The sequence below is a fragment of the Aspergillus caelatus genome (assembly GCF_009193585.1).
Source record: "Aspergillus caelatus strain CBS 763.97 unplaced genomic scaffold BDV27scaffold_133, whole genome shotgun sequence".
NCBI classification, from domain to species: domain Eukaryota; kingdom Fungi; phylum Ascomycota; class Eurotiomycetes; order Eurotiales; family Aspergillaceae; genus Aspergillus; species Aspergillus caelatus.
The window spans coordinates 50,396-77,640 of NW_022475396.1; the positions used below are offsets into that span (position 1 = coordinate 50,396).

At 47.8% G+C, this 27,245-nt stretch overlaps 12 protein-coding genes across 12 annotated transcripts; 7 read left to right on the forward strand and 5 right to left on the reverse strand.

The window, feature by feature from the left end:
• The first annotated feature begins 2,875 nt into the window (after positions 1–2,875).
• On the forward strand, positions 2,876–4,159 carry BDV27DRAFT_131078 (uncharacterized protein). Its single transcript, XM_032067551.1, has one exon. The coding sequence runs from the start codon at positions 3,534–3,536 to the stop codon at positions 3,975–3,977; it is 444 nt and encodes a 147-aa protein (XP_031925798.1). The 5' UTR covers positions 2,876–3,533; the 3' UTR covers positions 3,978–4,159.
• On the forward strand, positions 2,940–3,187 carry BDV27DRAFT_146727 (uncharacterized protein; the record flags this gene model as incomplete). Its single annotated transcript, XM_032070625.1, has 2 exons — positions 2,940–3,117; positions 3,147–3,187. The coding sequence occupies 2 exons, from the start codon at positions 2,940–2,942 to the stop codon at positions 3,185–3,187; spliced, it is 219 nt and encodes a 72-aa protein (XP_031925799.1).
• A 2,148-nt stretch (positions 4,160–6,307) lies between the features above and the next one.
• On the forward strand, positions 6,308–7,759 carry BDV27DRAFT_165989 (uncharacterized protein; the record flags this gene model as incomplete). The annotated part of the gene is made up of 2 exons (XM_032074071.1): positions 6,308–7,379; positions 7,698–7,759. 2 exons carry the CDS (start codon positions 6,308–6,310, stop codon positions 7,757–7,759), a joined length of 1,134 nt encoding a protein of 377 aa, XP_031925800.1.
• Positions 7,760–9,342: 1,583 nt separating this feature from the next.
• Positions 9,343–11,735, forward strand: BDV27DRAFT_165991 (Zn(II)2Cys6 transcription factor; the record flags this gene model as incomplete). The annotated part of the gene is made up of 4 exons (XM_032074072.1): positions 9,343–9,527; positions 9,669–10,560; positions 10,618–10,807; positions 10,901–11,735. 4 exons carry the CDS (start codon positions 9,343–9,345, stop codon positions 11,662–11,664), a joined length of 2,031 nt encoding a protein of 676 aa, XP_031925801.1. The 3' UTR covers positions 11,665–11,735.
• Positions 11,736–11,906: 171 nt separating this feature from the next.
• BDV27DRAFT_165995 (dihydrodipicolinate synthase family protein) lies at positions 11,907–12,812 on the reverse strand (the record flags this gene model as incomplete). Its single annotated transcript, XM_032074073.1, has 1 exon — positions 11,907–12,812. The coding sequence occupies one exon, from the start codon at positions 12,810–12,812 to the stop codon at positions 11,907–11,909; it is 906 nt and encodes a 301-aa protein (XP_031925802.1).
• Positions 12,813–13,369: 557 nt separating this feature from the next.
• BDV27DRAFT_146732 (aldehyde dehydrogenase domain-containing protein) lies at positions 13,370–15,001 on the forward strand (the record flags this gene model as incomplete). Its single annotated transcript, XM_032070626.1, has 3 exons — positions 13,370–13,494; positions 13,559–13,758; positions 13,824–15,001. 3 exons carry the CDS (start codon positions 13,370–13,372, stop codon positions 14,999–15,001), a joined length of 1,503 nt encoding a protein of 500 aa, XP_031925803.1.
• Positions 15,002–15,382: 381 nt separating this feature from the next.
• On the reverse strand, positions 15,383–16,724 carry BDV27DRAFT_15529 (class II aldolase/adducin N-terminal). The gene is made up of 5 exons (XM_032072106.1): positions 16,301–16,724; positions 15,984–16,244; positions 15,787–15,919; positions 15,555–15,723; positions 15,383–15,503 (listed from the first exon to the last, which is right to left on the reverse strand). Exons 1-5 carry the CDS (start codon positions 16,566–16,568, stop codon positions 15,429–15,431), a joined length of 906 nt encoding a protein of 301 aa, XP_031925804.1. The 5' UTR covers positions 16,569–16,724; the 3' UTR covers positions 15,383–15,428.
• A 320-nt stretch (positions 16,725–17,044) lies between these two features.
• Positions 17,045–18,742, reverse strand: BDV27DRAFT_131083 (aromatic prenyltransferase; the record flags this gene model as incomplete). The annotated part of the gene is made up of 2 exons (XM_032067552.1): positions 17,515–18,742; positions 17,045–17,445 (listed from the first exon to the last, which is right to left on the reverse strand). Coding segments are annotated over exons 1-2 (1,328 nt in total), but the record flags the coding sequence as incomplete, so codon positions are not given.
• An 840-nt stretch (positions 18,743–19,582) lies between these two features.
• BDV27DRAFT_146735 (cytochrome P450) lies at positions 19,583–21,624 on the reverse strand (the record flags this gene model as incomplete). The annotated part of the gene is made up of 9 exons (XM_032070627.1): positions 19,583–19,772; positions 19,835–20,078; positions 20,134–20,174; positions 20,369–20,490; positions 20,593–20,647; positions 20,699–21,066; positions 21,141–21,257; positions 21,312–21,416; positions 21,469–21,624. 9 exons carry the CDS (start codon positions 21,622–21,624, stop codon positions 19,583–19,585), a joined length of 1,398 nt encoding a protein of 465 aa, XP_031925806.1.
• An 801-nt stretch (positions 21,625–22,425) lies between these two features.
• On the reverse strand, positions 22,426–23,221 carry pyr4 (meroterpenoid cyclase pyr4; the record flags this gene model as incomplete). The annotated part of the gene is made up of 2 exons (XM_032074074.1): positions 22,426–22,639; positions 22,704–23,221. The coding sequence occupies 2 exons, from the start codon at positions 23,219–23,221 to the stop codon at positions 22,426–22,428; spliced, it is 732 nt and encodes a 243-aa protein (XP_031925807.1).
• Positions 23,222–24,237: 1,016 nt separating this feature from the next.
• Positions 24,238–24,737, forward strand: BDV27DRAFT_131084 (uncharacterized protein). The gene has a single exon (XM_032067553.1). It carries the CDS (start codon positions 24,250–24,252, stop codon positions 24,415–24,417), a length of 168 nt encoding a protein of 55 aa, XP_031925808.1. The 5' UTR covers positions 24,238–24,249; the 3' UTR covers positions 24,418–24,737.
• A 494-nt stretch (positions 24,738–25,231) lies between these two features.
• Positions 25,232–27,072, forward strand: BDV27DRAFT_146737 (cytochrome P450; the record flags this gene model as incomplete). Its single annotated transcript, XM_032070628.1, has 6 exons — positions 25,232–25,474; positions 25,528–25,653; positions 25,715–25,799; positions 25,859–25,927; positions 25,977–26,594; positions 26,654–27,072. 6 exons carry the CDS (start codon positions 25,232–25,234, stop codon positions 27,070–27,072), a joined length of 1,560 nt encoding a protein of 519 aa, XP_031925809.1.
• Positions 27,073–27,245: the final 173 nt, after the last annotated feature.

Here is a 27,245-nt window from a genome sequence, read left to right on the forward strand (position 1 = left end):
CAGATCGCCCCCATAAAAGACTCACACACACCTCAGCTTCCATTGGCAAATGAAAACTTCGGACACCTTATTAGACGTATCGAGAAACACGGTCCATCCGAGAATACTCTCACTATTACTTTCGCGCAGGAACATGTATAGCCCATCTCACTTGAAAAGTCTAATCTGCAGATCATAACATTCCCGAAGGTCTCACAGATACAAGCCAGCGGCGACACACACAAAGGGACTCGCTTTAGAGACCGTCAAGCTTGAAGCAAGAAGTGTTATCCCAGAATGATAAGAAGGAAGTCCATAACCAGTCAGATGAATCCTCAGCGACCCAGCTGGCCTTAGGCATGATAAGCATTGCAAACCTTAGTGAGCTAGAGACAGCCGACCTGATCAAAATTATGTGTCCGGCCGATTTGGCAGGTGTGAAATGTAATCAGTCGGATTGCAAGTTTCTCAGGCGATGTGAGGTCAGTTTCACATATTTCGTCCCTTTACATATACTGATATGGTACTAATTATATATTTCTGCGGGTTGACGGTTAATGCAAGAGCATGAATCGATCACATGTGCCATGAAAAGATGCACCTATATCCACGGGTTGAAAGTTTCGTGCCGGAAGATTCTTGAGGAGAGAGGTTCCATTATGATATTTCTTCCTTCCTTGAACCTGAGTCACTGTAAGTTTGGTCACGACCATCGCGCAGCGAGGCTGTTCAACTACAAGGAGGGTTCAACGTGCCATGGGGTGTTGGATTTGGAACCTAACAAGCAACGTCGGCTGAATGGTCAAGGACCGACTGATTTTGGACTCGTACCTCGGGCTGGCACGATTTGATTCACAAGGAAAGGAAAGAATTAGAAAGACTCGGTAAGGGAATGTGGCTGAGAGTAATGAATACGCTGAAGGTGACGTCTGGAGTCTCTTCGCTTGCCCTTTGTGGAAATGACGGGCCGGTGGCTTCCATTTATAGGAACTAGTGGATGAGATATTGAGGATTTATTAGCATGTGGGTGAGTTTAACTGGTTCAGATAGACCCTACGACAGCAGACACGCTTTGAAACACATAATCTAGAACACTGATCGAGGAGGCGTATCTTAGTGGCAAGGCCTTTTTATGCACATCTCCCGATCCAGCTATCAACAGCCAATATTATTGAAATGCACATACGCACTTCATCCAATACTATGGTTATACTATTAGCCAAGCTACATCGTCGCCCTGGCTGGATTGGTACTAAGTTGAGGTTGAATGTACAGAGCGGAAAGTCCATTCCTTCTGATTGTATATATTAGCTACTACTAAGGGCAATTCCTGTAGGCGCCTGGAGGCCTTACCTAGGCCACTACATGAACTCCGCTCAATAAAGATTGTGAATACCTGTGGATGCCTAAAGGCCCTTTGTTTTCAACCACGTGATCTAGAACAGTATATAAAGCCTTCCTTTGTTCATAAATTTCATAGAATTTGAAGAATCTTACCTTTTATAAAGGGACTCATATTCTTCATCATTTCACAATACCTAAAGGCTCTTTGTTCACCGAAACGCCCTTTGTCTACAACCACATGATCTAGGACAGTATAAAAGACCTTCCTTTATCCGTAAATTAAAAGTTAATAAATGTCTTATCTTTTATTAAGCAAGTTAGAAGCCAACACCATTGTACGTAATCCCCTCATCCGTGCTTAGCTGTCATGGGCCCTGAGACAAATGCTGACATCACTCAGCTGTTCTATTACTGGCAAAGGCTTGAAACTAACAATGGGCCTAAGAATGTTGCGCGTATATCAGTGACTATTATGACACTGTCAGCACAAGCTACCACTCATTCAGGACCGCCAGTACAATTACCCCTCGCCTATGTCCAAGCTATGGTTAGTCTCCAGGGTAGACTGATGAGACGTTCCTAAATACCAGGGTACAGCGCGCGATGCGTCTGTCCACTTCCACGACCTCTACGACTGCCAATGCGCCGCGCTGCTGCGGGACGTAGAATATACCAATTATAGTTCGAGGCAGATAGCTTTTAGAGCTTACAGGCGAGACTCAAACATACCGGAGGAGGGATGAATCTCTAGCGTTGCGAGTCGCGCCAAAGACAGCACTTGTGGGCCAATAGAATCAGGGACGTGTATGTAACTGGGACGCTTGGACATTAGGGCTAGCTATCCTTGAACTGGCAGCGATCGTACGGCCTTTCCTGGGTATTGCAACGTAACATGCTCTGTCCTGTTGTAGCGGATTACTGTAGATGAGACCCCGAAAAAGACGAAGGATCGTTCTCAGTCCGTAAACATGGCCCTATCAAAACCGTGCTTTGTAGTACTAGTTTAATACCTATGTTCAAATATGCATAACCGTATTGCTTATGTCTATTTTAATTTATTTTTATTTTTATCTTTTTTTATTTTTATCTTTTTTTATTTTTATCTTTTTTTATTTTTATTTACTATTATTATTATTATTTTGCCAGTCCGTAGGGGCCGCCTAATTTATTGGCGGCCAGACAGTTGTCTAGGGTGCAAAGAGCACCATAAAGACCTAGGAGGTAGGGAAAGTTGTGCACTACACAAGTGCTGTACTTACATAGGATAAGGACAAGGAATAAGGGCTAATTCCCTCGGTAGCAAGAGGAACTGAAGTTGACCGAGGAGAATGCAGGGTCTTGAGTCAGATGGGATCGTCACTCCAATCGGATTTAAGCTTCTTGGTTGGGTGACGATCGAGGAATCGGAATCAAGTCTTATCACAGGCCTAGGCCACGTTACCTGAGACTTAGCCAATGAGAAGGCTGTTGGGCTGACATCCGTTAGTGCAACGCCGTATCTTATAAATGAACATCGATGGGTCGATACTGCCACCATTACCCTTCTCCGCCCCTTCGTACATGGTCTTACTATCACTCACATCTCCCACACTATCTACTGCGAGAAAGATCCCAAAATGTCGACCACCCGCTATAAGGACCCAATCCCTGAGGGTGTCTGCGTCTTCACCACCCTTGACGAAGCCGCCAAAATTCAACAGGCGAACCCGTATGCCATTTTCTATCCCGAGAACAACGGCCACTACGCGAAGGATCCGGATGGGACTGTCGTCGCCGTGGCATCGGACGAAATGTGTGAGGAGATTGACCGCAGAAACGCCGAGTTGGAAGCGAAGATTGCCGCGGGCGAGAAGCTGACGGATGAATATGCGGTTTAGGTGAGGGGGGCAAGCCAACACCGATCCTTCGTGGATGGACTTTTGGTAATCCTAGAAACAGGGATGATGAGCCATGCTTACGGGGCTGTGGGATGTAACCGGAGTGGTACGATGAGATGAGGGATAAACTGGAAGCATTCAAACTGTCCTGTGTCAGCTTATAGAGAGGGAATTATAACTGCACTGTACGGGTATTTAAGTCGCCTATGTCTCCCTGAACCAAGCCAGTCTGTCACTCATCGTTCTTCCTGAGCATTAGAAAATACAAAGAAACAAAGCAGCAGCCCTTCAAACCTTTTTTCTTTTTGAACCTCTTGTCTTATTCTCTTGACAATGCTTTCCACCGTCGTCCTTCGCAAGCTGTTTCTTATCAGCCTAGCCGCTACGGCCTACGCAGCTACCACTCGTTATAACAGCCCTCTCCCTGACGGCGCTATGGTCCTAGACACCGAAAAAGACCTCCGAGAATTTACTGCTTCCCACCCAGATGTCGATCTCGAGACTGCAAACGGAGGCTACACTATTAAAGAGCCTAATGGACCGATCTTGGCTTACGTCGGAGACGATCTGAGCAACGAACTGGACGGACGAATGAAGTCCTTGGAGCTTTACGAAAAGCTCTCAGCGGAGAAAGGTGTGTCGGAAAACGATGTATCCAACGTCTTTGAAACTGCCCGTGGTTGTTCCCATCCGCACTGTGTTTACCCTGGTGTGCCAGGCAAGTGCGCGCATTACTCTCATTGCTATATCTGCTCCCATGGCCATCGTTGTATCTAGTCGGCGACAAACAGGCGCAGCTTTCTGCTAGACTATCTATTAAAGCTCTCCTGTAAAGCTTTAACAACTCCAATCTTCTCTCTCTGTGTGTGTATCTTATGTACATTTTCTCGAGACACCGTTGGATACATGTAGAATACTAGCATGTGGGAAAGCTTTTAATCCTAGTCGCTACATAAGAGTACATTCTTAAATAGGTTTTTGAAATATGTAGAGTGTCTTGTTGGCTGCGGTATACAAAGATGAATATAAGAACATGTTTACGGGAAGGCTGAAGTGTGATGTAAAATGACATAAAACCAGATTATCATGATGCTCTTTTTATAACTAGTACCCTCTTGTGAGGGTTGTCTCAAGAGGAGATGGGGCATGTGAGAATCCACATAGAAGAGGCTCCGACATGAGTGAAAATAAATTGTAAATTCACGATGGTTTACTAAGAATTCAACCTCGTTAAGAGAAATCACGTTCTTCGCCTTTCCCCAATTCCTTCTGAGGGTGGCGACAGGAATCCACGCCTCGGCACTAAGACATTGGCCATCTTCGTCTGCGATAATAAAAACGCTGCGGAATGTGAATGAAACGTCCTCTATCACTATTCCATACCTGTGGCCGATGTCTGAGTCCACGACTTGATTGGCGCAATACAAAACTCTTACTGCGCGTTCCGACAACATTTATACCGCTTGTTCAAAGAAATTCTTATCCTGCTTGATGGCCTCGATTTCATCATGGGTAGGCTTTGTCTTCTGCCCTCCCTTGTGTTGGTGAAGGGCATGTCTGGCCATGTCGTCGATATAGATAGCGAAGTGGTGGCACGGGGGTTAGTCGTCCTGCATATGTGAGACGGAGCACTGACTTGCCGTTGTACTAGGTGGCCATCATCTTCCAGCGTGCGCTTACACTCTGTCCGTAGTCGCCGACGGTTCTCTCCCTCGCCTCGCTGCGCTTTCTCGACTGCCTCCCCCATACTTTTCTTTTGCTCGTCCCTGTCGTCTTGTAGCTGTCTCTTCATCTCGTCGTATACTTCTATACGCTCATTGATAGCGTGGGATGCCGAGCTGTTACTCCATTTATGCCAGCATCCTTATCCTCTTCTATGCCAGAATCAAGCGTCTTTTTGGCTTCTATCATCCACATCTTCTGGGAAATTTATCTCCTCGAGACAACCACTTTCACGTAAACCTTTGACACGAACGGTTTTGGTGATCCTGCCTGGGCGTCAAGAAAAGAGTAACTTCTTGTTCCTCTCTTGAACATCCTTGGCGATGCCCTGGATCCAGCTATAAAGGCCATGGCCATTCACAGTATCGTAACGGGAAAGTCGTGATTTAGCGAGACATTGTATAAACCTGATGCATGTGCCAACTGCCTCATGGCCGGTTTCTGTGTCATCAATATCCTGTGGGTCTGCTCGACATGTGTTTCGCTATTCCATTTGCCACTGAAGCACTCGTAGGGCTGGGGCGGTGGTGTCTAGCTTAGACAACTGGTTCTCCACGGCCAACAAAGCCGCACTACATGGAGCAACCATCATCATATGGTAGCCCAGTCTGTGACACAATAGGGCCATTGCAGCTTGCACACTTGTCTTGCCGCACCCAAAGATGCGTTCAATCGCTGCGAATGCTCCAGGGAGACCTTTGGGCAGGCTAAAAGCCGCCACTTGAGAGTCGTTCCACGACTTCATGGACATTATATGAGCATATGCTGCTGTGACCTCTTCTTCTGGGACTCCATCGAAAACGTTATGCAACTGAAGCATGTTATATTCGTGGTTCAGAAGCACTGGATGCCACTTGGCGGTGACAAGGGCGACAGCCCTATCCGGTCACCCCTTCCCCCCCTTGAGTCTAGAAATTATCCTATACCTCAGACTGCAAGTATGATATAGCAGTTACCTGTGGTTTCTCTGTAGCAACAGTTGTTTGTAGGAGCAAGAGGCTCTTGGCCCTACAATAGCTTTAGAGAAAACAACATTTTACCAAGCGTGGAGTAGTGCGTGATTTTCATATTATTGACTCTGATATCATCCTTTCCTTTTATGGAATGCTTATTGAATGAAATAGAAGGGAACCATCAATTGACTAGGCCTTTACCAGATCCCGTATGGGAAGGCACGGTGAGTCACTTTCATTGCATCATTTATTACGTCGCCTTCTGCCTACTTACCAGGCAGGCCCAGTTCAGCTTGCACCGGAAGGCGGTAACTGACGTGACTATAGATACTCTCACCTCTCTTTAGTTCCTCCATTACTCCTCACTGGACAAACCCGTATCCTTCACATAATTTTCAATCATATCCTCTAAATACTTCTGCTGCTCTCAAGATGTCTACCGCAAGTCACGAACCGCACGGCCTGAGCATTTCTGGGTTCGAGGAAATGTTGAGACGAGCTGTCAGTCAGCGCTCTCGTGTATACAGCTTTGTCTCATCACTCTCAATTCGATGGGAAAACGACCAGACAAATGCCGAGGGAGATTGTAACAAGTTCCGTGATATTGTCCATCTATTCGGATTTCCGACGCCCGAACAATATGTCATCCCCCTTGAGGACCGCGCACCGACTATGGCTCTAAATCACAAATTCTGGGGGATGTTGTGCCAAGCGCTAACAACGAATGGAAGGGCACTTCTTCTTGTTCATTATGCTGGACATGGGGTAGAAAAGGAAGGAGAGCTTTTCTTTACGTCTGGGAATCACCGATATAGTATTGCTATTATGAGAATTCTCGCCCAAGTGGACACCAATTCTCTCTTTCTCTCATCTAATACCGAAGTCGACACCGTTTTTATCTTTGATTCTTGCTTCAGTCATGTGGCAACGAGAAATTCAGTCTATACGGAACGCATCGTCGAAGTTCTAGCAGCAACAAGCCCCAGAACACCTTTAGCAAACGCTGCCCAGGGCCGTGCTTCCTTTACCGGGAAGTTGTGGAACGAGATTATGGCCAAAAGGGCAGCAGGTCACAAAAGCGTTGAACTGGCCCAACTTATGGATACCCTCATGACAAATTCGCCACGGGTCACTCCAAGCTACAAGCTACTTGTCGGGGTGCATTCCCTACGGCTAGAACTTCCAGGAGGATCCGTGTCCAATGTTGCCCCTCCCCCTGTCGTTGAACCGGAGTACTTTGCAGTCTTCAGTGTTTATGTTGCCGAGTCTCTAGCCAAATCCGCACTTGACACACTCACTGAATGGATTCATGCTTTGCCACGGAATATCGGATTAACACTGGACAATGTGTACGTAACATCCTCTATGCTACTCATGTTTCGGTCGTCCCGATACTTATTCCTTAAGCTTAACGGGTTAAACAACGTTACTTTTGTCCATTACTTACGGATCCCGAATCACGCATCCCTGGATATTCAACACATTGAATCAACGAACGCTGCAAGTAAGCAGCAAGAGAACCTGTTTCCCCGTCCACTGGAGGCTGCTAGGAAACGTCGCCATACTGTTTGCTGATTATATTTAAGCCCCTCTACCTTCACTGTCCTACCATACTCGAATTGTGCGACGCAAGGTGGCCTTTCTTTTAATTATGTATCCCCGAGATTGGTAAAGTGGTTGTGAGTTCCCGGCCCCAGAATGAGCCCAATGGGGGAGAGGGCTACTAGATCGGCCCAAGCTATAATAGTCCTCCAAAGTGTACCGGTGCCTGCCTGTGATGTGGTTGTCTCATCTGTATGGGATTCCACTGGTTTCGAAATAGAAATATGGATGGTGAGGGATGGTTTTAGCTCGATAGTAAAGGCAATGGCGCTCCATTATTAGCTTTTCACTAAATATAATGTATCAGATGTGCGTCAGCCCCTTCTCCATGATTATCTGTTTTCTTTGTTCTTTCCTTCTTTTCTTACAATGCAGTACCTGTTAAATGTAATACCAGGGATATCTGATTGACTAGTTGTTTTATGAAGCTTACACACCTTATTAGATTCCGTACTGAAGAGCACCGTGAGCAGCTGCTTCCATTGTATGGTAAACGTGGTCATTACTTCACGATAACTTCGAAAGGGGATACAACCTTTCTAATATATGATTCCGTTTCCTTCCTACTCTCTGCCTAAACATTTCTTCCTCATAACTCCAAGTTTCCACATCTGCCAAAAGCACCCTTCCCAATTTGTTTTATTATTTCAATGTACATATTCTTGCTCAACTTCTTCGAACTCTTCTTGTCTCCGACCATGTGTGTTGATGATCGATCCTATCAAGCCCAGCATGGCACTGCCGCTTGCCTCGAGGCCACAGACCGACTATACTCCTCTAGAAGCCATTTCGCAGACCGATTCCTCCTCTTTCCGGGCTGTCAAGCTTTCTCAACCAAATCTATGATATCCTCTGAATGGCCAAAGTTGGATGTGCTCCCAGATGGTATAAAATATAAGGTCAGACAACAACTTGCGGGAAAGACCTGTTGGGTATGCGAAACGGGGAATGCTCGGATTGCTCCTGCTATGTCGGAGGGGGATAAACAAGTGAGTGGCTATGTTCCTAATCCACGATAGAATCCCGATAGTCTAAGATTTTGGACAAGTACCCCTATGGTTTGTCGCTAGTCTCCTGAATTTCTCATTGACTTCCGAGGAAAACGGGATTCTCCTAGGTCCAACCTGCCATGTCGAGCTCGTTCGAACACGCGATCGGGTAGTCATACATATGCCGTCGGACTTATAGTACTCCATCGACCTTTGAGCTTGAAGATAAATGAAAGAGAGAGTTGGAAGAGGGAAAGCGAAAGGCCTCCGTTGAGAAGTCCCTATCGCCGTCATATACATAGACCAGATAATAAAGGAAAGAGCTATCTCGGGCGGGGTTAAACGGTGGTCTTCACCACCATTTCTCTGGAATTATATCTTGTGTAGGTCATTCCCCGTTCAATGCAATGATCGCCTTCACTTATGCTAAAGTCGCCCGCGTCATGGTGTGCCTAGCCTGATGTCGAACTAACTAACTAGTACTCTGCTTGGATCTACGTGCGTCACTCGGTCGGCCAGTTCAGGGTAGTAAGTACGATATGACCTAGCCTCAACCCTCGCCGGCGAGCGTTAGAAATTGACAGACCTCGAGAAGAAGAATAACATTACAATGCAGAAGCCCTCCTACCAGAGTATATGGGGAAAGAGTATTTTGATTTTCTTTGTCAGTTATGGCCCTTGGGTGGAGGTCCCAAAGCCCTTATCAGACCCCGCGCGCGCCACCTGATTTAATACCACTTTTTGTTCCCCGCACTTCGAATTTATTTCAGGAAGGTGTTTCCAGATATCGCGAACCCCGGTGAGATATAGGCAGATGCCGTTCTGTATATACCGCAGGTGGCTAGACAATGTCATCATTTACACAACTTAAACGCTATGACTAGCTTCAAAGGCCTTAAGAAGAAAACGTTGAACCGTCGCACGCAGTCGCTTGGTGCGTGTAAGACGTGCAGGAGGCGACATGTAAAATGCGACCAAACACGTCCACTGTGCAAAACATGCAGGTTGGCCGATGTGACCTGCGATGGCTTCGGGTCCGCGATACAATGGATTGGCTGTTCGTCAACAGACCCCGATGGCCTCCTAGAAGTCAGCTTGGGTCCTAATGTGCGCCGCCATTTGTATACCGGTTAGTACGGCTTGTTACTCCAATTTTTGCGAGGAAGGCAGTTCACTAAGAAGAATGAAAAAGAAAATCAAAGGGAGAAAATGAGCTCAGAACTGGTGAGCGGGCTTGCATCCCAGTCCATCGACCACAACCTCGCTGAGATCGACACTCAGTCAAGAGATCTTGAGGAACACCCTGACGGTGAAATATCTATCGGACCGTTTGCGGTATTGAACCTCGTGGGCGACTCAGAGCCATTGGCTAGTAATAAAGACCTAGAGACTCGACTCCCTATCGAATCAGCTGTGGAGGAAGACCCACCGGTAACAGGTAGTGCACCGTTCGCTGAGCTATCGGTCGGAGAAGATGTCCTCGGAAGCCTAGACAACTACTTGCAATGGGAGGACATATTCAATCTTGACCCAGGCCCTGAAAGATGGATGCTAACACCTCCTCCTTCGGGCTATGGCGTCAGTTCAACGAATTTGATGTCGCCAACTAGACCACATATACCATTGCATGGCACTCAAGACCCATCCCCTCGACATGAACTACCAATGCTCCGGTGTACAATGGGCAGCCCCGATATTCTATCAGAGGCAAGGTTATTGTTGAGCCACTTCCATGAGCATGTCGTGGCCCAAATAGTCTGGGTGCCAATGACGCAGAAGTCAATTTGGACCATTCTGCATATCCCATCTGCAATGATAACCCTTGACCAGCTGACCTATATGAAACAGTTTGCTATAAAGCATGCCAATCTTGCAAACCTCTATGCCATTCTTGCCTGTGCCTCGTATCATCTAGGGATGAATCCCCATTATGCTCCAGGCAAGCAGGGTGAATACTGGGAGCACTTGACCATGGTCGCCTATGGTGAAGCGCAAGCTCATATGAACAAGTCACTTGAGTTGGAGTTCCAGGGGCCGCAGAAGGCCAAGTACAAAGAGCAGCTGATGGCTGCGTTGGGCCTTGCGACTTATTCTGTGAGCATTTGTTCCCTAATATCTCACTTATGCCACACCGCTCATTGCTGGTTCTAGATATTGTCTCAAAATCATAAGGGTACCCGGTGCCATCTCATTAACATGGAGTATTTAATCCGATTACGAGGCTTAGTCAAACCAAAGCTATCACGTCGAGCTCGGCTCCTTCATTATCAATATACCTGGATCCGAATACTGACCGAAAGTACCTTGGTCATCCACAATCAGATTACACATTCAGCTCCTTGTAAAGCACTGTGGTCCTGCCGTCTAGACCTAGAGGAGATGAACAGACTAGCGCAGCGTCGCGCCACCATTCCTCCCTACGACGACAGCCGAGGCCTAGATGATTTCCTTCGCGTCGTTCCGACTGATGGAGACAGCGATCTAAACATCGACGATCCAAAAGACTCCCAAACCATTCTCGGCGATATCCACCTCGTCGACTCACGAAACTTCCCCGAAGAACTACATACAGCCGTCAACGGCGTCTCAGAGACATGGTTGGGTCTTCTCTCGCAGACAACTCGTCTCGCAAATGTGATGGGCCAGCTACATTCGGGAACCTGCACCATGAGCGCAGAAAAGCACCTCGCTCTCCACCGACGATCTCACTACCTCGAGAACATGATCTGCTCTTTCACCTCCCGGAAACCAGCCCCCCGGTCACTTGGAGAGCCCAAAGCGCACATGTGGCAGGCTCTCAACTCCGCCCTGGCTATCTATTTCTATAGGCGGGTCAGACAGCTAAACCCGTGTATTCTGCAGGGCTATGTTTCTCAAATAATTGAAGAGCTGCATAAATGGGATGCTGCCCTTGCTCAACACGAATTGGTGGGGCCTGGAACTGCATGGCCTGCGTTTATGGCTGGCTGTGAAGCCATGGGTCACGCAGAGCGGGAGGCTATTGTCCAGTGGTTGGAAAAGGCCAGGGAGCGGAGTGGATTCGTTTCCTATACCACTGCTCGGCAGATCATGGAGGAGGTTTGGAAGCGAAGGGAGCAGGGACTGAAATGTGCACGGCCAGCACTGCCTGGCGGGCCGATGTCCTTTAGTTGGATGGACTATTCGAGGCAGAATTTGCAATGGTTGCTTCTCTTTTAATACATTCCCGTATTATCATAGCGAGTATTAATATTATTTTACAAGCAGATTTGATAAGCACCAGATTAATACTAAATATTACTAATAGAAAATAGCACCTCGATTGTAATGATCATTATCGGGCTATTCACCTATCATGATTTCAATCTAGTGCTGTTCATGTAGAGAAGCGCGATAGTATTAATCAATTGTGACGACGTATACTTAAGATCTCATACCTATATCCTCGTCCTCCATCGCATCTAGTTAATCTTTACCTGCGCACTCAACAGCAGCTTCTGCAATTCCACCTGATGTTCCTCCTTGAGAAGAGCAAACGGCTTCCGTAGACCCCCCGTCTTCAATCCTCGAAGCTCCACTCCAGTCTTCACCGCGGCGGAATAGTTATGACATTCAAGGAACTTGGTAATCGGCCAAATATTAGCCCAAATCTCCCGACCCCGCCGAAGATCATTCTTCACGGCCAAAGCATTCCACAGCTCGACCGCCAGCTCGGGGATGAAGTTAGCCGCACCCCAGATCACAGCCTCATTGCCCGCCGCGATACCATAGAAAGTCAGGGTATCCCAACCATTCATAGCCTTGATCTGGTTCCCGTAATGAAAGACAAGCTCAGTGAAGTCTGGAGCATTACCGGAAGTATCCTTGAACCACTTCACGCCGACGTTGCTCAGGCCAGCAATTTGCTCTGTGCTAAGAGTCAAACCACTGGCGGCAGGAATGTTATAGTAGAGGATAGGAAGCTTGGAGGCCTGATGAATCTCACTTAGGAGTTCTTGGAGTTGCTCATAGCTGACCGGGTCGTAGAATGGAGGAACTACCATCACCGCGTCGACTCCCGCCTGGGCGGCGTGCACTGCTAGCTCTATCGCTTCGGCGGACTTGGTACTGCCGACTCCAGCAATAATGGGACCACGACCCGCGGTATACTTGACAGTGAGCTCGACTAGCTGTTTGCGCTCCTCCGTTGTGAGCGTGGTGAACTCCCCGGTGCTACCGCCGGGAACAAGACCATGGATGCCGGCGTCGAATTGGCGATCAATGTGAGCCTTCAGGCGAGCTGCATCGATGCTGCTGCCATCATCGGTGAAAGGCGTGATTAACGCTGTGAGAATGCCAGTTAACTGGACAGGAGTTGTTCGGGTCATCTTGAAAGGATAGGGTTTGTGATTAGAACAAAAGCCGAATAGTAGTAGTAGTAGTAGTAGTAGTGGTGGTGGTAATAGTAGTAGGTTGTTGTTGCTAGAGAAATTGGACGTAGGTTATAGACTCCTTTATACCTTGTTGCGATGCCATCTTCGACCCACTTACTTTGCAACATGTACACAATTATGTCGCAAAGGCCTGGAAGTCGTGATACTTTCTCTACACGTTCCCGCAGCCCGAAGCCCTGCTCCACCGAAACGGGAAGGCAACCAACGTCCGTGCGGAAGGTGGATCCGTACTGGACTTCCAAACAGGAAAGCAACCGGCCGTCTAGAACAACAACTCTTTGTTCTATGAAATCATAAACACTTACCTTTGATTTTAACTCAAGCACGTCTTATCGGGGCTCTCCTACGTAACAGGATGATCATGCAGAAAGAGAAGGGCATTCCGAGGACGTGGGTCCGATGGCGATAATATATAGAGCGTATGCCAGAGGAGAATTTTATCTCAGTTAACTAAATTGTTTCGAGAGAACCCTTAAAAGTATCCTTCCGTCATGGCTGATCTTTTCGTGAATCTGACCACTCCAAACGGTCATAGCTATATCCAACCCAGAGGTCTCTTTATCAACAATGAGTTTGTCAAGGGCTCAGGAGAGACTATCTCGACACTAGACCCCGCGTGAGTGCAGTTACGGCATGGGTCAATTAAAACATCCTTTTCTAACCATACCTTGTTCATGTAGAACCGAAACAGAAATCACATCCGTGCATGCGGCCAGTGTGGACGATGTTGATCGAGCCGTTCGGGCAGCCAAGGCAGCTCTAAAGGCACCATCGTGGAAGAAGCTTCCCGCAACTGACCGGGGAAGGCTACTAGTCCGTCTTTCAGAATTGATTGAAGAGAAGAAAGAATTATTCGCCAGTATCGATGCATGGGATAATGGTATGCACCTGCACTCTCTCTATCGCTACCAACGTGGAACCCTTCTAACACATACTGTTATGTAGGTAAAACTTACGAACTCGCCATGGAGGATGATCTGCCCGACTCCATTGGCACATTCCGGTACTACGGGGGCTGGGCCGATAAGAACTTCGGGCAGACCATCGAAACCACGCCCGAGAAGTTTGCATACACGCTGCGTCAACCTGTGGGCGTGGTTGGCCAGATTATCCCCTGGAACTTCCCTCTGGCAATGGCTGCATGGAAACTCGGTCCTGCTTTGGCTTGTGGCAATACCGTTGTACTCAAGGCAGCGGAACAAACACCATTGAGTGTTCTTCTCCTTGCCACTCTTATCCGGGACGCAGGATTCCCCCCAGGAGTGGTCAATATCATCAACGGATATGGTCGTGAGGCCGGCGCCTCTCTCGTTCAACATCCTCTGGTTGACAAAATTGCCTTTACGGGATCTACAACTACCGGTGCCCAGATTATGAAGTCAGCCAGCGGCTCCCTGAAAGAAATCACGCTAGAAACAGGTGGAAAGTCCCCATTGCTTATCTTCGAGGACGCCGACCTCGACCAAGCGGTCAAATGGTCTCATGCTGGTATAATGTCGAACCAGGGACAGATCTGTACTGCTACCTCGCGGATTTTTGTTCAGCGCAGTATCTACGACGAATTCCTTTCTCTCTTCAAAGAGCGCGTTCGCACAGCATCCATCATTGGGAATCAGTGGTCCGCGACTACATTCCAGGGTCCCCAAGTAACCCGCGCCCAGTATGATCGGGTGTTGCATTATATCAACTTAGGCAAACAGGAAGGAGCCACAGTTGAGACGGGAGGTGAGGCATTCGCATCTCCAGATGGTAAAGGATTTTTCGTCCAGCCAACCACGTTCACCAATGTCACCCCGTCGATGCAGATCTATCGGGATGAGATCTTCGGTCCTGTTGCAGTGGTTGTTCCCTTCGAGACGGAAGAGGATGCTATCGAGTATGCAAATGACACTCTGTATGGCCTGGGTGCAGCGGTCTTTACAATGAACCTGCGCCGAGGTCATCGAGTCGCTGCAGAAATTGAAGCTGGCACCGTCTGGCTGAATAGTAGTCAGGACAGCGACCACCGGGTTCCTTTTGGGGGTTATAAGGCTAGCGGAGTGGGCCGGGAGCTCGGCCAGGCGGGTCTAGAGGCGTACACGCAGATCAAAGCGGTTCATGTGAATATGGGTAATGATCTCTGATGTGGGTATTTGGTGATAGGTTATAGCTTAGACTTATCTTGAGTTTAAATGGAACTATTTTAAAACACAGCTTAACGGCCTCAAGTCACATTGAATAACGTTGAATAATACTAGTGACAAACATATAGTTATCGACTCTTATATTTCCCCGTCAGTCATACGTCAAGGTCTGAGCTCAAGTACTGAAACAGATATTGAAAATCATATAGCGTAAGGGGATCTACATACAGACCCAAGTGTTCCGTCCGTGGTATTCGACATAGGCATGGATGGTCGTTTGGGGTAATAGACCACAGGAAAAAAGTACATTGCATACAGCAAACACCAAATCTCCATATATGGCGCTGTACGTAATACGATTTACTTCTTATTTCGTCCTTGCTACAATCCATGGAAACAGAACAAGGTGTGAAATCCTAGTTCTCATTTACTGAAGCACCTCTCCCCTAGACTCCGCAACGACCAAGTCAAATTCAGGCTGGAACTCCAGATAAAAGTTGTTCTATGCATTGATTAGCTAGAGATTGTCACTGATGATCACCTGTGGTCTTACCGGGGTTTGAACCGAGTCGGCCGTGAATTGAGCGACATCATTGGGAATGATCTTCTTAGGAATTCCATTGGCAGCGGCAGCCTCTGCTAGCAACTGCGAGTGACAGGCCTTTTCCAAGCTGTAGAACAGGAATCCAGCCTCGTCAACCGTAGAACCAAGCGTAATCAGGCTGTTTTCGTGTTCGTCAGCTCCACTCTCAAATAGTGATAAATCAGAACATGCGCAATCTCACCCGTGGTTCTGCAGGATAGCAGCCATACTAGTTTTTCCAAGGGCGTTCGCAATAGCCCTCCCTTCGTCTTCGGCAAGCGCAATTCCTCCATGGTCCTCATACACACTGAGTTTACCATAGAAGTTGCACGCATCTATAATGGACGATATTCAGCGAATGCTACGGGCATAATACATACTTAGGGAGAGAATACGAACCTTGTGTGAGCATCTCAATCGGCTTACCAAAGCTACTCCACGTCTTCCCATAAATACTGTGAGTGTGAGCCACAGCCATAACCTCCGGTCGCGCACGGTGGACTTCCGAATGAATCATAAAGCCCGCCTCATTGATCATAGCCTGGTTACCACCTTCGACCACGTCTCCACGACTGTCAACCAGGACCAGATCAGATGCTTTGATCAGGCTGAAATGCATCGCGAATGGGTTCATCCAGAAGTGGTCCGGTAGTATCGGGTCTGCGGCCTTTTAGTCTATCTTGATTCTCCTTGGTTACAGCATAACCGTGTCGTACCTCGTACAGAGATATGCCCGGAAACTCCTTCTCCCCACCCTCGCTTTCCAAAAAAGCGAAAAACAGCAGCCATGTGCTGACGAATCCATTGCCGCTTTGCATGCAAATCGGTGAAGGTAGGGATACCTCGGAGCTTCAGCACACCTTGCCGGTCACCTCGCGCAAGTGCCTGGAAGGCCCGGTCGCTCTCTGCGCTAGGTGTATCATTTTGCTCGGCACGAAGCACCGTTGGTTGGGTGTCAATAGCGGTAGCTGTTGTTGTAGACATTGTTGTGGGATATGTTCAATGATGAAGTGGGTGAGGTGAAAAAGTAGGATACATGGTGTATTTCAACACTATATTATTATATGATTGAACCTATGATGTCTACATCTATTTGTCCTCCACATCCAAGCGGTGGTGGGAGCGATGTCCATGGAAGGCGCACTTCAAACGGTTGGTAAGTCCGATTCATTACTTGCCTTCGTCGGAATTGCTTGCCTTCTTTATCGGTTGAGTGGGGTCAGCCCTAATATCATTTGAGTCACCCCGCAATTTATGCCAAGAGTTGATCCATTTACTATTTTCTCACCCTTCATTAGCAAACCTAACCAGTCTAAGCCCTGACCTTGTTGGTAATTTGTCCTGCTGCTATAGAAAATATATTCCGATGGTTCTACGCTAGCTGTTCCTTTGCCAGATTATCAAAGCTTGCTGATGATGTATAAAGGAGTCTGACGCTTCGTGATATTACTATTTCCTTTAAACAATTCCCGGTAATAGATCTCGGTTGACTGACATACGTAACTGCTCATGTCTCTGATAGAAAGGTAGAATGGGTAATTAATTCAAGGTATAGAGCGGACAACCATGCCCCGAGGAGTGATAAATACTTTCCATCGACATGTAAATGTGTGTGGAATAGCACAAGTTAGGGGAATATGTAAAGGTTGGTTTGATATTATAACGCCATAGACAGACATTGTAGGTTCAATTAGATGCTTCTGGATATTCCAACTTAGGAGACTCCTTCACATCTGGCCTTTCTAGTTCCCTAGCTGGGACTGGTACCACATGTGGTTTATAGTAACAAGTGACATAGGGATGGGACTTGTAACTGAAGGTAATGAAGTGGTGAATTCCCGTGGGGTTTTTTGTATCCAGGCTAGCAAGCGATCATGTTAGTAAACCAAGCTAATATATGAATCTTTATCATAGGTTTGGGCAAACATACAACAACGACTCAAAGATGTGTCGATAGTCCTGTACATCCATGGATTCATGTCGTGAAAAGAACTCCTGAAGTCCTTGAACGATGCTATCCTGATCCTTATTGTTGATTGCCACTGGAATATATACTTTTGGCTCCGGGACAGGGTTATCGGGCCTTAATTCATAATTAATCAGCCAACCCTGGTAAAGGTCGTCGGTCGCAGGCAGGTCTTCGGTTTCGGGGAAGTCTGGCGGCAGATTGAGCACCGCATACCAAAGCTTGCGTAGCTCTCTCACACCAGTTTGAATATTGGGGTTATTGAGGCGACCACCCAGAGTAAACGCGTCCCGCATCTTCATGTATGCTGTCTGCGGCCCATGCAAATAGACTTTAAGGCGGGCGTCTTTCGAGTTAGTGGTGTCGAAACTGAGGAAACAGCCCTTTGTTTGAAACTCCTTGGCTCGATTCGACTGGCAGTAGTCGTCTATGAGTTTGAGGGCGGGGTGGTATGGACCGAAAAGGTCACTATTGTTGCGAATGGAGTCGAAGAGCAGCTGGTCATGGGGGATCCCTGTTTCAATGCTTTTCCAAAGAGCGTTAAATACGGGCTTCACCCGAACGCCACTGTCCAAAAGGTCGCACCCATTGACGCTCTGCATGGCCATAGGACGAAGATCGGGAGGCTCTCGTGCGAGGACTATGTCGGTTGCAGATTCGGGGATGTGCATCTGTTGGACAAAGTAATCGAACCAGTCCATACTGAAGTCGGGGAGCACCGCAGCCAGGGACTTGGTCAATTCGAGGGCAATGTTCTGGCAGAAAGGGTCTTTCGGGGTGCCGCTCCACTGGCTGATAGGAACGTGATCCATGCGCACGGTCTTCTTCGACCCGTCAAAGTTGAGACTGACTTCGGCAGGCGTTGCGTCCGGTGAGTAGGCTGTCTTCCATGCAAAGCCGTTTTCGATGGAAGGATATGGGCCGAGGTAAGGCAGAATGTGGTGATAGATGAATGATAGATGCTGATATTGGAGAGACACTGGGTAATCGCAGAGCGCCAGCAGCTTCTCCAGGAGAGGCCCAAAGGTGGCCCACCAAAGCCTTTCATTGTTGCTATTGAACCCCATGCCTCGGGCAAGGGCTTGGTGGGGTGAGCATGCGTCCGACTTCAGAGCTGACATGTTGCTTGCTCTTCCTCTATGCAGTTGAAGCTGCACTGGGGAATTTGAAATTAGGGGTCAGTGAAATGAAATAGGGATGATGTTGATGGGGAGCTCAATGGCTTCTGAAGGATAGGTTTTATGGTCCAAAACCGTCAGTAGGCTTCGGAATACCCGGATAATGCTCCTCAGGCCATAAATAGCACACTCCGAGCAGGGGCGATTGACAAATCCCATGCATTATAGTAGGATATGCAGTCAACAATGGAATACAGGATTCAGAGTGACAAACGAAAGTAGCCAAAAGTCTGGACCACTGGAATTGCATGTGGCTGCAGTCGTGTGATGCTTTGCACAATGATACAGCGACTCCTACGTGTCGGTTGGTCATAAAACTGCACATAAGTGCAATCCATACGAGATGATGTGGCTTCACTCGGCCGCCACCGCGTCACTTACGACCAGCAATGCCAATATTCGGTCAATAGTGTCACCCCACTACATCCTGAGAGGTAGCCTTACCTACAGTGTGAAGCCTTGGTTCCGAAACGATTCCGTAGGGCATAAGAGACTGTTTAATACAGTAATCATATGAGTGGCATGTATCTAGAGCAATGTGATGTAGTTCGAAAAGGCTTCTGCAGATCGTTACTGATAATTGAGATTATATTGATCGTAGTTACCTATTTACGACCATCTCCTACCAAGAAATAACTCAACTCTCTCGACTGGGAACGCTATGCGTCTTGGATAGTGAGCATTGTATCTGAGATACCTGTACCGGGAATGTGGTGAGGGAGGCTAGAGACATATGATGGATATAACATATTGTTTCATGAATTCAGTTATTAACTCAGTATAGAATCCGGTCGTCAAGGAGGGGGAATACACTAGATATGATTTTGCTAAACCTCTGAAGTCCCTTAGATTAACTAGTTAGTGTGGGAAGTAGGAACCGGCCGCCGTTTCAATTGCACCATTCCTTTCATGTCCGGGAACAAAATCTTCTTGAAGGTCCAATTAGGCGGGCGCTCGCCGTCATCTTTCGGTCTGATGTCGTAGTTCACAAGAATATGCGCTAGCAGGAGACGGATCTCGTCTGCTGCAATGAATCGGCCGGGGCTGACAAGAAAAGCTAAGATCAGCTTCGTTCCTGTACTCTCAGGGACGCACTTTCGACTCACCATATATGTCTCCCATCTCCGAATTGGAGGTATTTGGGGTTGGCGGCAATGAATTTGTAATCATGTGGTCGTCCTGTAACCCTTCCCAGCCGGTAGAATCGATAGCCGTCGAATTGCCGGGCATCCGGATAATGTTTCTCGTCGAAGAGGACGGGTGCATTTGGTGTGAAGACGAACGTTCCTTCAGGAATGCGGAGACCGTTACTGAACGTGTAGTCTTTTGTAGCGCGTCGCGCAAGAGAACCTAGGAGCAACCTCAGAGTCTGGTCGCTATGTACGACATGCAATGATTTACTGACCTGCATCAAGGGGGTTAAACCGCTGACATTCTTTGACAAAGCTATCCAATTTCTCCATGGATTCGAGTCCTTCTTTAGTCCACTGACGGCCATTCCTATTCAAAACGGCCACCACTTCCTCACGTAGTGGCTGCACGTATTCAGGCCGGCTGGCTAGGTCCATCAGACAATGGACCAATACCTAGGCATTGCGGTAAGCTGATCAGTCTTGATCGCGTTGGCCTCCTATGTGGACCTCACCTGCGTAGTAGTATGGATGGCACCAAACACGGCTGATGCCACGGACCGAGCAATGTCTCGGTCGGTGTATGTCCCAGGGTCGGTACGAGTCCAGAATGAAATCCAATCCGTAATATCCTAAGTCACAGCATCAGCATTCGCATGTCGACGCATTGAAGAGACTAGTACCTGTGGCTCGCTCCGGGAACTTGCTTGCCTCTTTTTCAATTCATCCATCACAATCCTATCAAGCCGCGCTGATATCTTCGGAGCACTGCAAAATTTCGCAGCTAACCTATGAATGCATTAGCTTCTAAGAGAAGTCGAGAGGTAACGTTTTTCCTACGGCTTCAAAACCTCTGGAAACATAGCAATAAAGAACCCACTGGTTGGCACTGCATTGCCGTACTCTGCGAATAGATCAATGAGCTCCGTATCTCGAGACAAAGGGTACCCTACCAGGGATTTGGCTGTTAGATGGGCCACAATCCTGGTTCCCGTCGCGAAACAGCAAAGGTCGTTCCAATCTTCATCGCCAAACATGGTCTCCGCGTCGAAGGCGTGATGGAGCTCTTTCACAAACTCCTCAAAATATGGGTCGCTTTTGGTTGCAGCCCGAGTGCGCTGCCAGGTCAGGGCCTTTGCCACAATCGGGACAGGTATTTTATGCACACCCTCTGCCGCGCCCGGGACGGTATACTTCGCTTCGAATAACTACACAGATTAACGTCAGCATGTAAGCTTTCGGGCCATGGTTGTGTTGAGCAAAGACTTGCCTCGGCTGTGACTGCATTCGCCGAGAAGCGTTCGTCGGTGAAATTGCGATACTCGCGCACCATTGCATCATTGCAGATAAACACTTCCCACCGAGTTGGAGTTGATACTTGAAAGGCGAAGTCACTGTGCTGTATGGAATGCGTCAAACATAAGACTCTGGGTGGCAGTGCAGGGCTACACACCTTCTGATAGCCTTCATCGATTAATGATCTTGCTTGCACTGTCCACCGGAATGCTGCAATCCAAGACCCAATGAGCCCATGGCCTCCAACTACCGGGACGTTGACCTTTCTACCTTAGCTGGGCTGTCACTTTCAAATGTACGGCGGGGCCACGTACCCATGATCTATAATATCTGTACCATCTGGTCGCGATCTGCTGAATAAGGATAGCACAGAAAACATAGCCCCAGACAGGAGCGACGAACGGGTTGGCTAACTGATACTCTACCAGGCCCTTGAAATAGACCAACGTTCTCCCTAAGAGTTGAGACATTGACGATAGGATAGTTAGTTTCTCGAGCAACTCGACAAAGTAGGGAAATCTCAATTAAACGCGCCTCGGTAGACCAGACCACTCATGTGATAACTATGATAACCTGAAGACGCCAATGGCCAATGTCACGTAGGTAGATGGACGCGCTGATGATTGAGATGCCCGCTGAATCAATACGGACGGCTTTATCAGGCTGGCATTAAGAACCAGCATAAGTAATCAGGACCATTTAGCGACAGACATGGCAGCTGACAGTGTTGAATCGTCTTCATCCCTGTGCTTAATATCGATACGGGGCTAAAATGGATTGACCTACGCCCTCGTCTTCAGCTGGCTTCTCTACGTCCAGTGAGAAATGGGATAACATGGCAACGAAGCAAGGTATATCCCTTATACTATCGGGCTAAATCAGCCCAGAAAGAATAAAGCTTACTTTGGGAGTTATTGCGGGGGCTTACTTGAGTCACTTGAGACAATGATGCTGTTTGTTTGAATTCTCTTTTTCTTTGTTCCTCGACTTCTTCCATCGGCGGATGGCTTTGCTGCCCTTCATCTTTCGTTGGGAACTGTTATACCAAGCCTCTGTGGGGTGAAGAAATCCAATGCCCTAATCCAATGCCGTACCCCCCAAACTACCACCTACTCTATAACCCAGGATGGTGATACAAAGATGTTTCTAAACAGTCAGGACGAAGGACTTAAACCCAAAGAATATAGTCAATACGAATTCGAAAGTTGGCGAGCTACACAGGGACCCAATAAGCGGCGTATGCCCAGAAGTAATCATCCATCAGCCATGGCCTAAACCGTCTTCCGATCGGCATCTAAACCAATTCTCCTCTCATAACGTTTAACATAATAAAAGCAAACTCCATAAGAACCATCGACAATGAGCCAGACGAAAAAGCACCACATTATCAAAGGTTTGCCCAGCCATGAAAATGCCTGTGGCCAGTATTTGTAACGCAGCCAGGCTGAGATTACCACCGAAAAAGAGCCCAGGAAGCGGGAAAGCCTGGTAATGAGGGTTAGTACGCGATGGAGTGTACTATTAGCAAATCAACCAGGCTAATACTCACCAGAGTGTGTACGAGGCTCCTCGGGTGCTCGCACGAGTGATCAGCTGGCAGAGCCCTCCGACACTGAGCAGCAGCTGACAGAATGCAGCTCCCCAATTATAGGCCAGTGCTGGGCCGATCTCCGCTGCCAGGGCGAGGTGGCCTGTGAGAAAGCCGATTATCCCCAGTATAAAGATCAGTGGCAGATTGTGCATCACTAAAGGCGCATGGGTCCATTCCTTCGGCCCAAATTTAATTGCTGTGTATATGACGCCTAGGTTGATGGCAAGGCCGCTCAGAAAGACCCCTTGCTCATACAGAGTCTTTGATGGGTATATGAGGCCATACACAATTTCCCATGCAATATTGCAACAGAGTGGCATAATAGCCATTCCATATGTACGACTTTTGAACGACCCGTAGACCATGTGAACATAATTAATAACCCAACCGATTCCCATTCCTATGACGAAAATATCTGCAATCCATTCAACTTCACGATACGCAGCTGGGGCCTGTGATGAGCCAAACCCGTCCATTACGTAGATCCGGTTCGATGTAAGGTAGCGTGGCTGTTGCTTGTCGTAGACTCTAGTCATATAGCAATGAAACAGAGATTCAGAATGAATTTAATTGCAAAGCCCAATGGCACAGAAACCAATTTAATACTTCTGAAGATACCACATATCAGTGGCTACCCGTAAAAATAGCCAATCATCCTATGTGCTTCAACAAGATATTTTCAGATGGAAAGCGCGGCATGTACGCCCCAATCGGGGACTCAGCTTGAAGCGTATGGAAAGCTTACAAGTTATGGTCTCAAATACTCCGAAAAATCATCATGTCACCCTTAGCATACGTCGAAACTACGCCTACACTCCAAAAAAAAGCCCTTCAACAATATGGACTCTACACTATTTTACTTGTTCCTTCTTTCGGCAGTTGCCTCATTCTATATGATGTACATCTCATTATTCAACAATGGATTTTTCAATATTCTTTCGCACCAACTGGCGACTAGAGCGCTTCCTGGGGAATCGAATGTGACCCTTCTATCAGTATATACTGGACTAAAGGCTCTCGATGGTATACTGGAAAGTACTGTTATCTTCTTTTGGCCCATTACTCAAGGCCACGATGTAGGTTTGACCATGATGGGATTGATGTTTTCGGGAGGTATGGTCGGCATTTGGATGATCGTTGTGGTCGATATTTGTCGGGCAGGCTCATTCATGCGAGGCATGACAGTGTGAGTTGCACATGAGGAAGGTCCTGGCCAAATGGGACATGAGGCTGATAACTCAACTCTTGGAAGAACTCTCTTTGTTGGGATTACACAGCAGGCAGTTGGTCCTGGCATTGTGATACCATGTTACTTTGCCCTGACGTCTCGGTCCAGACCCGTGAACGAGAACTTGCGTCTTACGGAAACAAATCTCACATCAATTGACGGTCTGATCGCTTCGATGGTCATGAGCTATATCCTGCCCTTGACAATAATGTCTCTACCAGCCCCCGCAATAGTTTCCCCTCATTTTAAACAACAAGTCATCGCGGCGTGGCAGGGATGGCCGGTCTATTTTGTCATTATAATGACCGTCCGCCATTTGGTTATCGGCTGTACAGACCCGAAAAGAGCATCGGCACGCCGTCAGGTACTCTCTGCGTATCGCTTTGCCTTCTTCTGTTCCTGTATCTGTCATATGCTCTGGCTCTCTGCATTGGTGGCGTCTAAGGTTCACTCCTTCGTCCAATCACCTAAGCTCTGGTACCTGTGTCCGTACGGTGTCACGTTTCCACTTTTGAATCAGCCCACACAGGGACTCGGAGCCCTTGAGGCTGGACTGTTTACCTTCCTCCAATGGGATTCTGGTGTTGCTGCAGTGGCCACGATTGTGTGGAGCACTGATCATTACATCCAAGAACGCCACCGGGCTGGATTGGAGATCAACAAATTTAGGCTGATGCAACAGTTGCTCGGATGGATGGTGATCGATGGCCCCTCAGCTACGGCTGTTAGACTCGCCTGGGAATCGGAAGGATGCTCGTATGTGCGACATCCTGATCGAGGTGTTGGAAGTAGGACAACATCACAATGCATCTGAGAGTCCTAGACGGGTACGTTTAGAATAGGTCCAGTTGAAACTACAATATGGGGCTTGCCAGTGATTGAGATATTGCAAATCTGTGTGAGACATGGGCGAAGAATGGTTACGAATACGACTGCATTACTACTTGCTGTCATTAGGCTTTGTTTATCTTGCTTTGTTATTGCTATTCCGACCATGCAAGACACGCTGCCGCTCGGAGGTCAGCTCCGAGATACCCGCCAGCGTTATCCTTGCTATAGAGACATCAATGTACGTAAGCGAACAGCATGTGGTCTTGGGAATGTCTTTACCGTGTGACCCTGGAGCAGAATAGATAGGGGGTATCCAACGATGCCAACTTTGCGATAAGTAGGATATGTTTCACAATTCAGAGTAAAATGAGGTTGTTTGCTCCATCGTGACATGAGTGACTCGAGCCACTCTAAAACTCCTACAGGTATGGACAAACTCACCGCAACGGTGGCTAGGTTTAGTTATTTGTTCGAGGAAGAGAAGGGCTCCATTTTGATGGCTATCACGCTTGTCATCCTCTTTACGCGGTTCATAATCCCAAGCCCAGCGAAACGCAGCAATGTGTCTGTACCAACTGTTACTCTCTTCAACCCTTATCTGCCGGAATTCCTGAGCCGTGTATGGTTCAATTCAACAGCTCCTACTGTTATATACAAGGGATACCGACAGGTGAGCAGGCGATCGCTTAAAAGCTTTGCGCTTGTTACTCAAAGAGAACTTAGTATAAGGACCAAGCATTTCGTCTTCTCAAGCCAGATGGAGATATCATCGTACTGTCGAATAAGTACGTCGAGGAGCTACGGCAACTACCTTTCACGACGCTTAACGCTTTGGAAGCGGTGTTTGCGGTGAGGGCTACAATACCTCGTTAATGTCTATGGACTGTAGCTTATGGATGTACTCTTCTAGGACCATGTTGGCAAATACACGACGATCTTGAACGACAGTCATCTTCATACAGAGGTTATACAGAAGCGCCTGACTCCTGCTATCAGTGTGTCAATCCTACTGCACAGGTCTGACTATGCCATAGCTAATACAAGGCTCGATTAGGTCGATTGATACCAAGGATTATAGACGAGTTAGACCATGGCTTTGACGTTGAGATGCCAGAATGTGAAGGTGGGCTCATCCTCCCTTATCCACATTCGTAAATGTTAACAAGCTATAGATAAATGGGTCCCAGTCAGGCCGTACGAGGTGTTCCTCCGCCTAGTCGCTCGAGCCGGCGCTCGCGTGTTTGTCGGACCAGAAATATGCCGTAGCGAGAAATGGCTGACCGCTTCAATCGACTTTACAAAAAATATATTCATGACAATTACACTGCTACGTCCCATACCTAGCTTCCTCCATCCCATTATCGGGCCGATGTTACCCAGTAGCCGGAGCCTGGATACACAACTGCGATACGTCCAAGATGAGCTCCTCGGTCCAGAAATAGCGAAGCGCCGGCAGAGCGAGGCGGAGGGAGATCGAGACTACCAGAAGCCGGATGACTTCCTGCAGTGGATGATGGATCTTGCTCAGAATGATAATGAGGGCGATCCAAGGAATATAGCCCACCGTCTGCTGGGTCTTACCAGTATGGCAGTGGTGCATACAAGTGCCATGTCCATTACTCATGGGTTGTATGATCTGATCACCATGCCTCAATGGCTTGAACCCCTCCGTCAGGAGATCCAAGAGGTCATGCCCGACTGGAAGTCCACCAGTTACAGTAGTTTGGTTGCGCTTCGGCGATTGGATAGCTTTCTCAAGGAGTCGCAGCGCTTCAATCCCCCGGGCGAGCGTAGGTTATCTACAATTCTATTTCATTGCATATTCGGATACTAATTGTGGATCGTTTAGTATCCTTTCACCGGGTGGTGAAGAAAGACCTGGTCCTCTCCGATGGCCTCCGACTTCCAAAGGGCACCCACATTTGCATGGCATCTGGACCCATCGGCATGGACACCAAGTACGTCTCCAACCCTGATACTTTCGACGCTCTCCGCTACGTTGACGGGGACAAAGCCCAGTCCCAGTTTGTCCACACCAGTGCTACAAGTATGCACTTCGGACTGGGTCGGTATGCATGTCCCGGTCGCTTCTTTGCAACTTTTGTTTTGAAGGCCATCCTCAGTCGGTTTCTAGTGGAATATGACTTTCAATTTGGCTCTGTTCAGATAAGGAGGCCAAAAAATGTGTTACTCGGTGATAAAATCGTGCCCAATACCTCTACCGATGTGTATGTGCGAAAGCGCACGGCGTCGCGGAGTACAGCTTAGATAGATAAGACATGTGTCCAGAGTTTTATTAATGCTTACTATATGTTGGAGATATCCAGTCAGCTAGTATCACAAGTGTCGTACTGATGTGGTTTGAATTGAATATTCCTCTCTTCTCCAGTCGTAGATGTAGTGTGCTCCGACTGTGGGTGACTTGGGGCCTCTACTCTCTC

Excerpts from the sequence above, each read along its gene's own strand:
- BDV27DRAFT_131084 (XM_032067553.1), top strand. The coding sequence starts at position 24,250 with ATGGCCGGTCTATTTTGTCATTATAATGACCGTCCGCCATTTGGTTAT.
- BDV27DRAFT_15529 (XM_032072106.1), bottom strand. The coding sequence starts at position 16,568 with ATGTCTACAACAACAGCTACCGCTATTGACACCCAACCAACGGTGCTT. Across the intron at positions 15,920-15,983 it reads GATTGAGATGCTCACACAAG|ATGCGTGCAACTTCTATGGT; the intron begins GTTCGTATTCTC and ends CGTCCATTATAG. Across the intron at positions 15,504-15,554 it reads CCGACTCGGTTCAAACCCCG|AACAACTTTTATCTGGAGTT; the intron begins GTAAGACCACAG and ends ATCAATGCATAG.
- BDV27DRAFT_131078 (XM_032067551.1), top strand. The coding sequence starts at position 3,534 with ATGCTTTCCACCGTCGTCCTTCGCAAGCTGTTTCTTATCAGCCTAGCC.